The 15,547-nt window shown below is 40.7% G+C and overlaps 1 protein-coding gene across 1 annotated transcript in view; it reads left to right on the top strand.

Moving 5' to 3' along the window:
- The window catches only part of col24a1 (collagen type XXIV alpha 1 chain), a 65,015-nt gene that overhangs the window by 29,168 nt on the left and 20,300 nt on the right, over window positions 1-15,547 (top strand). Inside the window, exons 15-28 of the mRNA XM_028404452.1 lie at window positions 3,940-3,993; window positions 4,205-4,249; window positions 4,505-4,558; window positions 5,056-5,109; window positions 6,337-6,390; window positions 7,348-7,401; window positions 7,488-7,541; window positions 8,290-8,334; window positions 8,450-8,503; window positions 9,057-9,101; window positions 11,930-11,983; window positions 12,999-13,052; window positions 14,746-14,799; window positions 15,246-15,299. Coding sequence (XP_028260253.1) covers window positions 3,940-3,993; window positions 4,205-4,249; window positions 4,505-4,558; window positions 5,056-5,109; window positions 6,337-6,390; window positions 7,348-7,401; window positions 7,488-7,541; window positions 8,290-8,334; window positions 8,450-8,503; window positions 9,057-9,101; window positions 11,930-11,983; window positions 12,999-13,052; window positions 14,746-14,799; window positions 15,246-15,299 — 729 coding nt within the window. The remainder of the gene's footprint in view (window positions 1-3,939; window positions 3,994-4,204; window positions 4,250-4,504; window positions 4,559-5,055; window positions 5,110-6,336; window positions 6,391-7,347; window positions 7,402-7,487; window positions 7,542-8,289; window positions 8,335-8,449; window positions 8,504-9,056; window positions 9,102-11,929; window positions 11,984-12,998; window positions 13,053-14,745; window positions 14,800-15,245; window positions 15,300-15,547) is intronic.

The raw sequence follows: 15,547 nt of genomic DNA, 5'->3' as shown, positions 1-15,547 counted from the left end.
AAACAGCAAGTGTTCATTGTGGTATGCACTTGAAGTCTCTGCCAGTGTGTGACTCAGCAAAATACAATGCAGTCAGACCTTTCACAACCTCAGTAAAAAAACGACGAGGTGGAGACTGAAATAGTTGTTTGAAATTTTATGTCCTTACAGCTTTACGGCTTTTGCTTCAAACAGGTCATTTTAAGCATTGTGGGGTTTTAGTGTGCATTGTATACAATTGTTTAATTGTATTTATTACCCACTGCCATGTGGGTTTTAGAGTATGAATAATGCTGTTATTTGTGTAGAGATGGTCTGGGTGAAACTGTTTTGGCTTTCTGGGCCAAAAATAGTTAATTATTGAATGATTGGTTGATTTCTATGGGGAAGGAGCTGATTGGATTAGATTTGATGACATTTTTTTTTCTTATGGTAAAAACAAAACAGCTTTACAGTATGTGTATCGCTGCCTCTTTCAGGACTGGGGCAGGGCCAGTTAGATTTATAAAGTGGCCTACAGAGACATGTTTACATACAGTATTTGTGAATTAAAGCGTCTTAACCCTTGTGCAATGTTCGCAAACACTGCCCTTTCAAAAACGTCCTCTAACTTTAACAGTTCTGATAAATATTTTATTCATATTTGTTTGCATAGACCTTTTAATTAACTTCAGTTCTGATCAAAAGTAGTAAAACAATCATTTCCCCCAGGTTTTTAACCTTTTAATCACCAATTTCATAAGGGGTGGTGCCAATAAATGGAAAAAACACACAAAATGGCTCATTGTTAATAGAAGAGGTGAATGTGGACTGGATTTTTTTTTAACCTTTATTACATTCTTGGTCATGTCAAACAGTAGTAAGTAACAATAACAACAATGCATTATTAGTTTTTGCACAGCACTGGATTTTCATTTTTTCTCCCTTACGTGTTGTTTGTGGACATTTTTGTCCCATAGACTTCCATTATAACCACATTTTTTGACTGCACAGCCATGGCACTGCATAATAATGCATTCTTGATTGTTGGTGGTTTACCCTGTTGGTAGGAGGTCAAATTTGTGATTTTTACATTTAAAATTCTGGGGGAAGATGATTGTTTTACTGCTTTTGATCAGAACTGAAGTTAATTAAAAGGTCTATGCAAAAAAATATGAATTTTTTTAATCTGATATATTTTTAAAACCATTAAAGTTTGAGGACGTTTTTGTCCTGAACAGCACGAAAGGGGGTAAAATTATGAAAATTTTTAAAATCATTGTAACAAAATGTATGTAAAATTATGCTTATTCAGCAAAAATGATTCAATTTGCTCACATATAGAAAAAGTTATGGCCAAAATAAACAGAAAAAAATACTCTCAGAGGACAAAATATGTCCCGAACAGTGCATAAGGGTTAAATTTCATCTGGATTGTATCTACAGTATGAGACACTTGAATTGACAAGCATAAATGGGCTTATTGTCTGCTGGGTGCAGAAGCGTTTTGTGTTTGATTGGATTTTCTGAACCCACTATGGTTGTGTTGAAAGAAGATGTCCAGGAATGTGTGGTTTTCATCCAGTCTGAATCACTTGTCTTCCCGTGTAGCTGGCAGATAGTTTGGATGGTCTTTAACCACCTGGCAGTCAGGCTTCTTCTTGACAGCGGTTTGAGCAGAGGCTCTGTGTGGGATGTTGTAAACCAGACAGCTTCAGCTGGACTGGTGGACACTAGCGTTTTGTTTGCTTTCTTTTTTCCCTCTTTTTACTAAGTCATTTTTCATGTGTTGTCTACTCAAAGCTTCTTTTGATGGAGCACATGTGATGTGTCCTGTAGTACCACAGTAAAGCTGCAGCATCAAAAACCAGCATTACTGGCTCCAGATGACTCTTAGTTTAAGCCACATGTCCTAGATGACATAACATAGCCTGTGTTTTCTCACTACTTTCTCACATTTTTTTGCACATTGGCCAAATTGATAGATTTTTAAAAAGGTTCCCGGTTCAATTCTGGCTGGGGCCTGGGAGTTTGCACGTTCTCCCTGTGCCTGTGTGGGTTTTCTCCGGGTACTCTGGATTCCTTCCACATTCTAAAGACGTGCTAGGTTAATTAGTGGCTCTAAATTGCCCATAGGTGTGAGTGTGAATAGTTGTCTGTCTGTATGTTGCCCTGCGATGGACTAGTGACCTGTCCAGGGTGTACCCTGCCTCTCACCCATAGTTTGCTGGGATAGGCTCCAGCCCCCTGTGACCCTGCACTGCAGGACGAAGCGGGTTAATAGAAGATGGATGATGTGTTGTCCATTCAAAGAACCATCATTAGTATCAGTGCAACAGTGAAGTGATACAGAGATCAGACGGCAGCAGTGAAAAGAGTCTGTGGCTGGGATGTGTGGGGTCTTCTGAGGCAGTGTGAGTTGAAGATGGTTTGCAGGAAGGGGAGTCTTTTATTTGCCGTCAATTTCTAGTATTCCTGATGACTATTTTTAACTATTTATTTATTGTTCTGTTTTATGTGAGTTATGGCATTGCATGTTCTTTATAAGCAGGAAACTCCTGTGGATGTTCTACCAGTCTGTGGTGGCCAGTACACTTTTTTATGCTGTTGTCTGCTGGGGGGGGGGGGGGGGGGGGGGGGGGTAACATAAACAAAAGGTGTGCTAACAGGCTGGACAAACTTATCAGGAGGGCCGGCTCTGTGGTCGGCATGAAGCTGGACTCCCTGGTGACAGTGGCAGAGAGGAGAACACTAAGAAAACTTCTGGCTATCGTGGACGATGCCACTCATCCTCTGCACACTGTCATCAGCGCTCAGAGGAGCCTGAACAGTCACAGGCTGCTCCTCCCCAAGAGCAGGACCAACAGACTCAGAGACTCCTCTGTCCCCCGATCCATCAAACTTTACAACTCTGCTTTTGGCAGGAGGGGGAGAAGGAGGGAGGAGTACAGCCCGCCTGATACAACACACGTGCAATCATTTATATGTGCAATAACTCATCTGTACCATCTATGCTGGTGTGCAATGTTTGTTTACATTTACTGCACTATATCACATTACCATTTATGCTGCTGTGCAATGTTTGTACATAATTCCTCTTATCTTTATTTTTACTGTACTATATTCTATTTTATTCTATTTAACTCTTGCTCTGACTGTCGGTGTTGTATTGCTGCTGTTACCCAAATTTCCCTGAGGGACCTTCCCAAAGGGATTAATAAAGTATATTCTATTCTATTCTATTCTATTCTATTCTATTCTATTCTATTCTATAAGCTACTGTACATGGGATAGATAATGCATCCATCCATCCATCCATGTCACTGTTGCATTAACTGCTTGCTGGGCTGTGGGTTTCTGTAAAGCACCTAAAGACTTTTTCAACAGAAGTGATTTGAGGTGCAAGCTTCATCAACCACCTCATATACAGTAGTACCATAGCAGTCCATGCCTACAGTATATACAGTATGAGGATACAAAAGCTGCACTTATCGTTGTTACCACCGCATATTATGGACGGCTCTGTGAAAATTACCACCTGATCAGTAGCTGGCTTGTCTGCACTTTTTGTTCCTGCCACACTTTCTGGCCTTTCTCACACCGCCCTTGTCAATCGGAGTGGATGTTGTGGGCTTGCAGTAGTGAGCAGGTCCAAAGCCCAGAAGCATACAGAGCAACCTGATACATTACATTACAACAGTATTGTAGGGTAGCTACAGAGGGAATGCTCTGTGAAGAAAATAGGCGATAGTGTTTACATCCAAGTAATGTCAAGATTCCTACATATACAAATATTAAGTGTGAAAAATGCCATTCAGTGTCCGTTAGCAACCATGGACCAGCATCACAGGGCTTGTTCAAGGCATCGCTGCTGCTCTGTGAAGCATCTTTAAACTATTTTGAATGTTTTTGCCACTTTGTAAATACAAAAAATATAAATTTTCATTAGTTGCATAATTCAGTTGTGTCCTTCTCTCACAGGGGGATGCAGGACCTGAGGGACCACGAGGATTGGCTGGTCTGGTGGGACCTCAGGTAGGCTAGATATTGGCTGCTGCTAATGCTTTAAAATTTAGGAAAACACTGTTAATATTATTACCATATGCACACAATAAATATTACATGAAGACTCATTGTGAGAAATGTAAATAACAAACCAGTTTTAGATTTTATCAGCGTCCTCTCTTTTCTTTTTCTCTGACTGATTCTTCACCCTTGCCCCCCTCCTCTCCCCCCTCGGTGGCAGGGTCCAGCAGGACGTGCCGGCCTGCCTGGATTGAAAGGTGATAAGGTGATCTAAATATTTATATTATTGCAGTGCATCTGTGTGTAATGTGTTTCTATCCCAGCATCACATAATTATTAGGACATATTATAGAAGAAACTGAACAATTTGGTATGATGTCATTGTTATGATGGTAGATTGTGCAGTTCTATATGTCCTTTTTTAATCTTTAATCTTAAGATTTGATATTGTATGGTGGTTTTGTGATCACTGTGGCAGGGTAGTGTTGTGTTATATCTCTTGTGTGACACTGAAATCTAGGGTGAAGTGGGACAAAGGGGTGAACCAGGAGAGATGGGGTACCAAGGTGATAAGGTAGGTTTTCAATTCACACAAGCATATTGGTTTTATCAATAACAAGAAATAATAAAATAATAATGCGCTCTTGTACGGCCATCTTTGTGACAACCAGTTTCTCATTTTTTAGACCTTTTCAAAGGGCTATTTGAGGATTAAGACATGGTTTTAGGATAAAAGTTAGAACTACACGTAGTTAGGTTTAAGTTTAGGGTTAGTATTGATGGTTAAGGTTAGCTAAAAGCACTTATATCAATAAATGTGCTCACAAAGCTAGCTGTACAAGTGCGTGTGTGTGTGTGTGTTTAAGTACATGAAGATGTTGAATCATTAATCACATCAAGTCATCTTATCATGCTTGTCCCATGGGAATTAGAGTCGGCATGCATGGGCAGATCCAGACATGCACTGTATTACATGGTCATGGATGGAATCAAACACACACACACACACACACACACACACACACAAAAGGTGTGTAATACCAGTATAAAAGTACTGTGTCTATCTTTCAGGGTGCTGCTGGTGCACCTGGTCTTCCAGGTCCCAGAGGGAAACCAGGACCACTGGTATGTTCGTGTGAGTGTGTATGTGTCTGTGCCGACAAAGTCCGCACGTGTCACATTTTACATTGGCACATTTTGCTGAAGGTGCTTTTGCAAGTTTGTGTGTGTTTGTGCCATTTTATACATGTCTCCTACAGCTTTATTGTCAAAGCCACGTAAACAGTGGACCACAATGAGATCTGGATTGGCTTTTGCTTTTTTTATTTGCCTTGTAAACTCATGTTAGTTTAGTCACATTCAGACACGGCATCAACATTATCTTGCACTTTGTGGATAGAGAGCTGTCAAACTCATACAAAGTCAAATTCATACTCGGAGGAAACACTGAAAACTCCTGCAGAATGATTTATAAAACAACAGATGAATACAGAGATACTTTGTTGATCCCCAGGGGGAAACAAGTAAACAAGTCAAGTTGCTATCTCAGCTAAGGAGGGTAATTGCAGTCTTTAACCACTTTAATGAGAGAAAAAGAAGACACAGGGTACTGCCATGTGGTTACCACTATTCCAGCTTCAGTATGCGACTTTTCTTTACATGTAAAATTGTAGCTGTATATCTATGACCTCGAATGACTATTGACTATAGAACAGACCTGGGCAAAGTACGGCCCGTGGGCCACACCCGGCCCGCTTGCGTCTTCAATGCGGCCCACGGACCCAACCCTCCTTGTCTCTTCCACGCTGCTGTACTGCGTCATCCCATCTACTCTCTAGAGAGACACGGTTGCGCTGTGTACACTTTAAAAATGATGCGCGCTATAACAGGAGCATATTTATAAAGGTAGATACTGTGCCAGTGGTCTCCGATTCTTATTATTATTTATGAAAAATATGGCCCTTTGCTTTTCTTATGGAAGTCTATGTGGCCCTCGCAAAAAAATAGTTGCCGACCCCTGCTACAGAAAGTGCTACGGAAGTATTTAATCCACAGCCTCCTTTTTGTCATCTGCGTCTGAAGCACAAACTTTATTTTAGCACTGTCAGCACCACAGTGGAAGTAAAGGAAGTGACAATCCGTCATCACTGCTTCACCATGTGTTTTCATGCAGACTCAGCAGGAATAAATCTACAACGTTTCTTTATATATTTAAATATTTTCTGATTTTAAGTGATGGCAGGATATCGGCAAATTAATGTCTCGGCACAGACAGTTTTAAAAAAAAAAGTGTGGACATACTTTTGTTTCTTATGTCTGTTTGTCATTATGTCATGTCTGTGTTTGAAACAGGGTAGAATTGGAGAACTGGGGGCACAAGGACCACCTGGGCCTCCAGGTCCAGAGGTAAGACTTATGTTTGGATTACTTGTATTGTTAGCAAAGGAAGTTGTGAAGTTTTATGTTTATATTATTTGAATTAAATACACAGATCTGTATGGAGATACATATAAAAAAGCACACATGATCACACTACCTGTTGTTTCGTATTTAAAAGCCTCCTCATGCAGAGCAGATAGTTAAGTTGTTTCACTTAAGTAAGCAATTCTTAACAACAACTCGAGGTACTCAGATCATAAGTACATGTATAGTGATGGTCCTAGTTTGTCTGTTTATACACCAAATAATCCATTTTTGATGAGTGTGGCATAATTGCCTTTCCTCTATTCTTTCAGTTTTCTGTTAATTCTGAATTTTACATTATTTTATCTTATTTACCTTATTTTTATCTTAGGTTTATCTTATTTCATGTTAATTATTACACATTTTATGTATGCACCAATCACTAAGGCAAATTCCTAGTAATGTGAATCCTCTTCACTTACATGGCAATAAACATGATTCTGATTCTGATCCATCAATCTACGATGACTTATCATGACAATAGAATAGAGTAGAATAAAGGTACTTTTCGCATTAAAGTATGCAACGTAACGTGATAAAAATGAAAACTATCATCGACATGCTGCAGTTAGAAATACTACACGACTAAAGGTCGCATTGGCCACAGTTAGCAGACATATTTTCTAAAATCAGTGACTGTGTCATAGCAGATATGCCTGAAGGTATACATCTTGTTCCAGCTCAGTAGCAATCCATCACTGCGTTTACATCATTTTTCCATCAGCCTGCCTACACCCAAGAAAGGCCCTACCCAAATGTCTCTGATATAGATTTATGTTGCACGTCTTCAGTGGTTTGCAAACAGGTGTTGCTATAGCATAACAACACAAAGGTAAAACTTTAAATATGATACAACCCTGTTGCTTCTGCAATAATACGTCTCCATTCTGATTTTGCAAGGGTTTTCCTGGGGACATTGGCGTGCCAGGGCCTAATGGTCCACCTGGACCAAAGGTACGAGTCTGTCTCTCTCATCACATGTCCATCTACCCAACCGTTTAGTTCACCTTATTGAATGTGTGCATTTGATTGTGTTTTAGGGTTTGCAGGGTGCAAGAGGACCCCAAGGACCACCAGGACCAAAAGGAATAGAGGTGAAAGGATTTAACACCCAACTTGATCCCGTGTGTCTGCTCAGGATTTGATTTACTAACACAGAGAAGTGGAAAATATGGGTCATTAAGGGACTGAGCAAAGATAAATTATCATCTCTCTAACACTTCTCAGATCAGTAGGAGTTTTTTCTCTGATATCTCCCGGGGCATGTTCCACAGAGTGAAGTCATGATTCACTATTGGGCGCTTATACAAACAAGGTTGATTTTTTTCCACCTCTGGAAAACGGAACAGAAGCTTTTGGAAGAAGTACGACACACCTTTCCACAGCTTTTTTATTGTATTGAATGTTCCAGCATTGACCTGACAGCCATTTATAAAAGTGTGGAGTTTACACACACACACACCTCTGACAGCTGTAAGTTCGGTTACAAAAGCTGGGGTTCATACAGACGATGACTGTATCTAGTGACATTTCCTTACTTGTAAATGAATGTACAAGGCTACCGGTCATCAGTCGGTCAGTACCTAAAGGATTACGGCTCAGTTTAGTGTTACTTTTGTCACCAAATGTCCTCTCAAAACACATAACTCATATTATTTCTCCTGAGTTGGAGGTCATATTCAGTGTATTTTAAATTAACATGTGCAATAATGGGAATAACTCTGTATGTATATCTTTATGATGACACTGTTTTATACATGCACATTCCTAAAATATGTGTTGATGTTGTTTTATTTGGCAGCTGTATTATCTTGACATGCCACTTGTACTGTGTTTCTGCAGGGTGATGAAGGCCCGCTCGGTCCACCTGGCGGCACTGGCCCTCCTGTAAGAGCTCTCAGATTCTCAGATTCATTCAAATAAAACTATTCACTTAGATGTTTTCTCATGAAGCAGCCTGGATCATTACATTTCTGTCTTTTGTGTGTTTGTGTTTTTATAGGGGAGATCTGGAAGGAAAGGCTACATAGGTGAACCTGGCCCTGATGGTTTAGAGGTGAGGCTGCATTCACTGTGCTTTATTTGTGGCAATTTCAGGACTAGATCAGTGTGTTGTTTGTTTGTTTTCCATGAACATGTACAGCAGAAATATGTAGACATCCCAAACACTACTAGTAAAGTATTTGAAGATGACAAGAAGCTTGGTTTGTACTGGCAGTAGCAGCACCTTACAGACCATTACAACATTTTATTGGTTGTAATTGTCCTTTGAACCCACCGCAAATACAATGCCATGATCACAGTATTATGCGGTTTAGTGTTTACCACATAGTCTCCATGTTTATGACCTACTTATTGCCCAGACTTACACTGTTGTAAACATGCACTTTATTATGAGAGAAAAAACGTATTTCTTCCGGTGCCAACATCATACATGATGGCAAGCCCCGACAAGAGGCAACACAAAATGATTCACAGTCCCGCCATATGTGTGTGTTCCTTTTTAACACTTGTAATATCCTGTGAGCACTGTGCCGGTAGCAGAGCAGGACGGTGGCTGAGGTCTATAATTGCAGGAAGCTAACCAGCTCACTGTTTGATGTTTACAGGGAGAGAAAGGGGACTTGGGAAATGTTGGAAAAATCGGACCACAAGTAAGTCGCTTTCGCACTCATAATGACTTTAATGAACCGCCATCATGCTGTGGATTGGTAGCTTTTCATTAAAACTCTGTAGCTTCTGCAACTGTGGAGGAAGTTGCAGGAGCATCTGGTATACTTTGAATCCAAATGTAATACTAAGAGACATGTGAGTACAGACCCACCAGCAAATTTAGTTGTTTTTTTTTTATCATGAAATTGGCCACAGCAGAGCATAAGAACCACCATTCACAGATCCTCCATGGAAGTGACCTCATTTGAGTTGCATATTTGTGGTTTAAAGTGTCTGGAAATGTCAGTGTTTGATGTCTATTGTTGCCCAAGTATCTTACTTAATGTTGCATGAGGAAAGTTTTGATAGAAAAAGATGCTGCTTTTCACCCATCAAGTGACATTAAAACGTCCCAGAACATCTGTGTTGGGATTGTTTCTAAAGGAATTAATTGACTGCTAAATTGATTTTATATGTCTGTCTGTTTGTCTGCTTTTTGGTTCAGTTAATGCTTTGTACCCATCGGAGATACCCCAGAGAAATGCTGAGACATGTTTCCCTCACATGAGCACAACTCCTCTGAACATTTAAACTATGTCTGTCCTTCCTGAAAGGCCCCCTTAATGTTAATATTTGCATTCTGTGCATAGTGGAGGCAACCAAGTGGGCCATGATGGACTGTGTTGCTACAGTGCACATATGAGAAGCATTAAGCAGTTACTGAGTAGAGGGCCCTTTGAAGCCAAATAGGAACCATGGGGCTATGCAAAGAAAAAAAAAACATATGGAGACTTTAATGAATGCCATTACATCACTTTCTAGATAAATTATATATGTAGACTGTTAACCTACGGTTGATCTAATGGAGCTTTAGACACTGAGTGTCCCCATAGCACCATGAGGCCTCCCATTAAACTGTTTCAACTGAAATTTAACTGAAGGTTTTAAGAGCAAAGTGTAGTTTAGACAGTGTAGAAAAGCTGCGGAGGGTTCCAATTTTATGTCACCCCTCCAGTCTAGAAGTAATAAAACAGTTCTCAGCCCCCTGTTACTGTTACTGAAGTCTACAGCAAGTGTGCTTTGAAATCAAGTTCACGTCAGCCTACAGACTTGAGCGGACACATGCATCAGACACGTCATGCAAAAAACCTTTTAAGCATTTAACAATTTGTGACTGGGCTATATTTCTTTCCCCAACTGTAAGGTTAATGGTTGTATTTGTACTATATAAGGCAGGCTGTGCTACTTAGATCACCTTCAGAACATTACTGTTAAAGCTCCCATGTCAAGACCCCATCACACAGAAAACCTTTTAAACCATTTCCTTCTGTTAACTGATACAGGGTACCACATTGTCCCACTTCACGTTCCAATTAAGGGATTTGTGGTCAATTTAGAGCTTGCCTGCAGGCTGCATCCCTTCACTGATACTCACTCAACTGCTTTACTCGCATTCAGCAGGATAATACTCTGAGGTACTGACACTTTCAGGCTGTTTTTGAGCAGTGAAAATCTGATTGTGTCTGTTTTCATTTGTCTCTTTGTCTTACTGGAAAAAAATATTAAAGAGAATAAGTGAGAGTAGAAGTTGTGTAGTAATCTGAACTGTTCTATTAAACACAACAATGAAAACTGGCCCACACACACAACAGGGACAACCACAGTTTGACCAGACTGGGTTTAGTGGTTGACCACGATCATATGAATTATTATACTAAATCTGAAAGTCACTTAGGTTCAGTGTCCTGGTGGTGGAGTGCTGTGCTGCTCCACACACACAGCTGTGGTTTTAGTCTGGCTTGTTGCTGGATTGCTTCTGTCCTTCCTGGTTATTGTCACATTTATACGCTCACTTCATTTTATTTCACATATTTAAAAAGAAATACTGTTTTCTGCTTGAGTGTCTGACCAACTACCTTTAACTCCTGTGTTTAGTTAGTTTTTTTCATATAAGGACTTCTTTACAAAGCTGCTCACTGTTTTGTATTGTGTGAAATAAGCAAGCAAGTGAAATTAGCAAGTGAATTTACAATGGTGAGGTCAGAAGTCAGTAATCTTTGCAGTGGTTTGAAAGAGATAAGAGCTGCATTATTCACCTTCTTCTACTTTAGGCCACTAACTTTTCAGTCACTCTCGTGTATTTACCCTGACCTAGTCAGCTGCTGCTTCACGATGCTTATGTAACCACTGTAGTGAAAGACATTTTGAATTCCAGAGGCCGTATTCACAAAGATTCTTAGCGGTAAGAGTTTCCCTTAGTGGTGAAATTCTAAGTTCTCAGAATTATGACGTATTTCACCTTATAATTAAAACTAAATTAAAGTAATTCACAAAACATCTTAAACCTTAAGAGAGGTCTTAAGGTGAAAACTGTTAGGAGTAGATAGGAGGTCTTTTATGAGGCTTAAGAGTTCCTATCCAGTTTGGTTTTCATGTTCTTTTATCTGTTTCCATTGCACCAACCAGCGCCTCTATTTAGTTTAGTTACATCCAAGTCATTTGTGTTGATGATCACATCATCATTTGAGACTACACAATGTTATGTCTCTGTCTATGGCTCAACCAATCACATCTCCCTAAACAACATGTCACACTAAGCACTGGGGTCATCCACACCTCCTCACTGAGGACAAACTTTCAGTCAGGTCCTTCCTCGGAGTTGCTCTGAGAATGTTCTTAAATCACCTTTAAGCTTAGAGTCCTTACTAAGATTTTTAGGCCAAGATAGCAGCTCTCCGAGAAGATCCTTGTGAATACAGCCCCAGGTGTCATGGCTCATTGGGAAGTAACCCATAGATCTGCTTTCTCCTCTCTCCTCTCTCCACTTCAGGGTGCAGTAGGCCTGATTGGAATAGCCGGGGTGATAGGAGTTCCCGGTGAAAAGGTAAGGCGTGTGTTTCTCTGTCATTATGCTGTCAGACAGCATCAGCTGCTTGCCTGTCAGTGGCCGACCCCTGTAATTAAGCCTATGTTTAAGCAGCCAGGGTTTAAGACCGCAGGGGCCCCCGGAACACATGCTTGTATAAACACTCAACACTCTCACATCCACATAAATAACAATATTGTCACATCCACGCCACCATTACTACCTCCCACCTCTATACATACAGATTCAGCACAATTACACAGCTATAATCTATAAATAATGTCTCAGTGTTTGGCTTAATGAAGAATGTAAATGATTTTACTAGCGGTCTGGCATTTAATGTTATTATTGACAGTTCGCCAAAACAACGCCCAGCATTTTACCGTTTATTTCCATTGTCCCCCTCTCTCTACCTCGGCCTGTTGCCCTTTCCTTCCTATCCAGAAGGCCCTTTTGTCAGAACATGTTCTTGTGATTTGAAGCCATCTGCTTGTCAGATTCTTGCTCGTTCTCCTACTCCTCTTACACAAAATCCTCGTCCTTGTCCCTATCTGTCAGCACCAGCCGTACCCTGACAGCCAACAGATTCCTTTCACATCATATTTATTTTATTTATTTTAATACCAACATCTGATTGAGACTAGTGTGGTTTAAAATTACTCTCATTTGTACCACAAGAACTGGAAGGGTACCTGTAGAGTCATGTGTACAGTTCAAGGAGGATTATTGCATCACTGACGTAAGTGTCAAAGGTGTTAACGTGAAGACCAAGGCAGCTTTACTGCTCACCCTGAGTCACCTCTGCTTTTAACAAACTATGCTGAGCGCCACAAATCAGTTTCACAGTACCTTCTTGCTGTAAACTGCACTTAGCCAGATGTCACGCTAACTTAACCTAAGCCCCTCTCCAGTTTCATGGCTTTTATTAGGAAAATGTATGTGAAGCTTTGTAAATGTTAGTAGGTTCTTTTAGGTGTTGTTTAGGTCACTGTAATGATCAGCTCTCTCGTTCTGTTTTACTGTGCTCCACCAGGGTGACCGGGGGCCGCCGGGTCCAACAGGTCCAGTCGGAGAGAAGGGGCCGAGGGTAAGTTGCAGCAGTCACTGAGGATGTTCTGCAGAGCTCGGATTCCTGTCTGAGACTTGATGAACCTCAGAGCATGTTTACCAGTGAATCAGCAGAGCTACTTCACTGTTCAGTAAACTAATGTCTATGTATGATGACTATAAAATGCAACCATTAAGCAATCTTGGCAGACCTATTTCATGAAAATGACGGCACACCCAGCACAGAGCTAAAGGATTCCAGACACCTCGGTGTTGTAATTGTTGCGCACACAAAACTTTGCTGTGTCAAAGAATAGGGGTAATTTACTAATAATTACTTCGTTCTGTGACTCTTCTGCGATCTAATAGCTAATAACCTCCAATCGCTTTGATGATTCTGAGTACAGAAGTGGAGCGTTATTAGGTTACTCCCAGTTTGTCCATGTTCATTCTCATGTTGAGTTGTCACAGTATGGAAGGACACTTAGTTCACTGTCATGGGTTACTGGGGGGACTAATGCCACTGTGCTATCATCACACATCCACCTGTTCTCCTTATTCCAGTATAATAAGACAAAATGTCTGCAGTGTATTGCAACAGTACGCAGCTCCAAAGGCATTCTTTATAAGTAAATAACACCAGAAAACACATGTTACTGATTGTAATTGATCCTTTTCCAGCGCTATGTGAAGCTTAGGAATGAGTGCAGTACTTATTAACAATGCAAATAGAGCTTTGCATGTAGAGACTCTATCGGAACATGGTGTTGAAGCTGGTTCTGATATAATGTGCATGCTTTTTTATTTACAGGTAAAACCATATGAGAACCTGGTGAAATTTACACAAACGTACTGTTGGCTCATCCAGTGTTAAAATGTGTTTGCATGAAAAGTAGACTGACCGTTGATACTCCAGGGGGAAACATGTGGTGTCTTCCAGGGCACCGGTATTCCCTTAGTCTGCTGTAATGCTGCATGAGTCTTAGAGAGAGGCTGGCCTCTGTCCCTCACTGTCTCGGGGTTTTGGATTATCTCCATGGCTGTGGCTTTTGGCCGCAGTCCTGACCTATCTGGCTGGCCGACTAGTGAGCAGGCTGACTGATTGGCTGCCTGGAGGAGAGGATGACTAATTTGGTGGCAGAATAGTTCGGTGATTGAGTCACTGCTGTGTGTGTGTGTGTTTTTGACAGAAAGAGACAAGGCTTTGTGATTTATGTAAGTAGTTGTGGTGATTTGTGTGAACTAGTTTGTACTGTAATGTAGCCACAATAACGAGGAGTGGCAGTTCAGTGTGAAGGCTTTGGGCAGTTTCATCACAGGTTACAATGATCATGTTAGCTGGCCTTCGTTGTTATTGTGGTATTAATCGTTTAGAGACTATCACAGGAAGAGAATGGGTGGCTGTGATGAGAACCACAGCACCCAGCTGTCTCCCCCCCCCCCCCCCCCCCCCCCCCACCCCCACCCAAAGGGCCTTGAGCTCATTCTAAGACAGCATAATATAAAACACAATTCTACAGGACACTACTAATCCTTTCCAGTTGCAGATGTAACCATGTTTTAACACACAGCCTTGCACTTCTGCTCCACTGGCAGTTGTTGATGCTGTCTGCAGCTTGGGTAGTGTAGATGGAATGGAACCACATTTACGCCCCATGTAACAGATTAAACAATGTCTCTGGTTTTGCCTCACTTTCTATACTGTCTGTTTTTTGTTTTGTTTTTTACATAAGGGTTATCCAGGCTTACCAGGAGGTCCAGGGGACGTTGGCATGCAAGGTGCACCTGTAAGTGTTGGACCTTTACCACCACTATGTCATGTCAGAGAGATTCATTACTTTGATAGACTTTTTCACTCCTTCCATATATGCATATTGTTTTTATCATCTTTCTTTGCTGAGGTTTTTGATGCATTAAATTTGATCTTGGCCGTATATTGTTAATTGCAAACCTAACTTGGATGCTTAAAGTGACTTAGAGGAACATACTGCTTATTGTAAACACATAAAATTTAAGAGAACAATTTGTTTCTGTCATTGCAGTCCTAACTGGCTCATTGTTCAATAGTTCTGCTGTGTTAGACCTTTTTTAAGGTTCACACAAGTTGTGTTGATGTTTGTTAAATGATGCTATTTAATGTTTATATAGCTAGGCATCCCTGAAAAGTCAAGAAAGTTTGTTCATTTTCCAAACTATAATTTCGTAGGCCTCATTTTCTCGTTTTTTTAAACAGGGTCCACAGGGACAAAGAGGCAGTCCAGGCATCGCTGGGCCAAAGGGCAGAACGGTAAGAATCGTCTGTAATGGATATTGTCTCACTCTCTCGTGTGCCATGTCTGTTCCTCAGTTCAGTTATCAGAACTCTGGTTGTTTGTGTTAAATCCCAGCCCGATTCCCAAAACCATTTGCAATTAAATCAATTAAAACACATGTGTGTCCCTTCCATTTGGCCTAAGCTGCTGTTTGGGTGCTGTTTCAGCTTTTTCATGTGGCCTATAAAGCTCTTAGTAAAACACATTATCTGAAGAGGATGAA

The sequence above is a fragment of the Parambassis ranga genome, chromosome 4 (assembly GCF_900634625.1).
Source record: "Parambassis ranga chromosome 4, fParRan2.1, whole genome shotgun sequence".
Taxonomy (NCBI): domain Eukaryota; kingdom Metazoa; phylum Chordata; class Actinopteri; family Ambassidae; genus Parambassis; species Parambassis ranga.
Note: the sequence above shows the minus strand (reverse complement) of the source record. Positions and strands in the feature narration are given on the sequence as shown.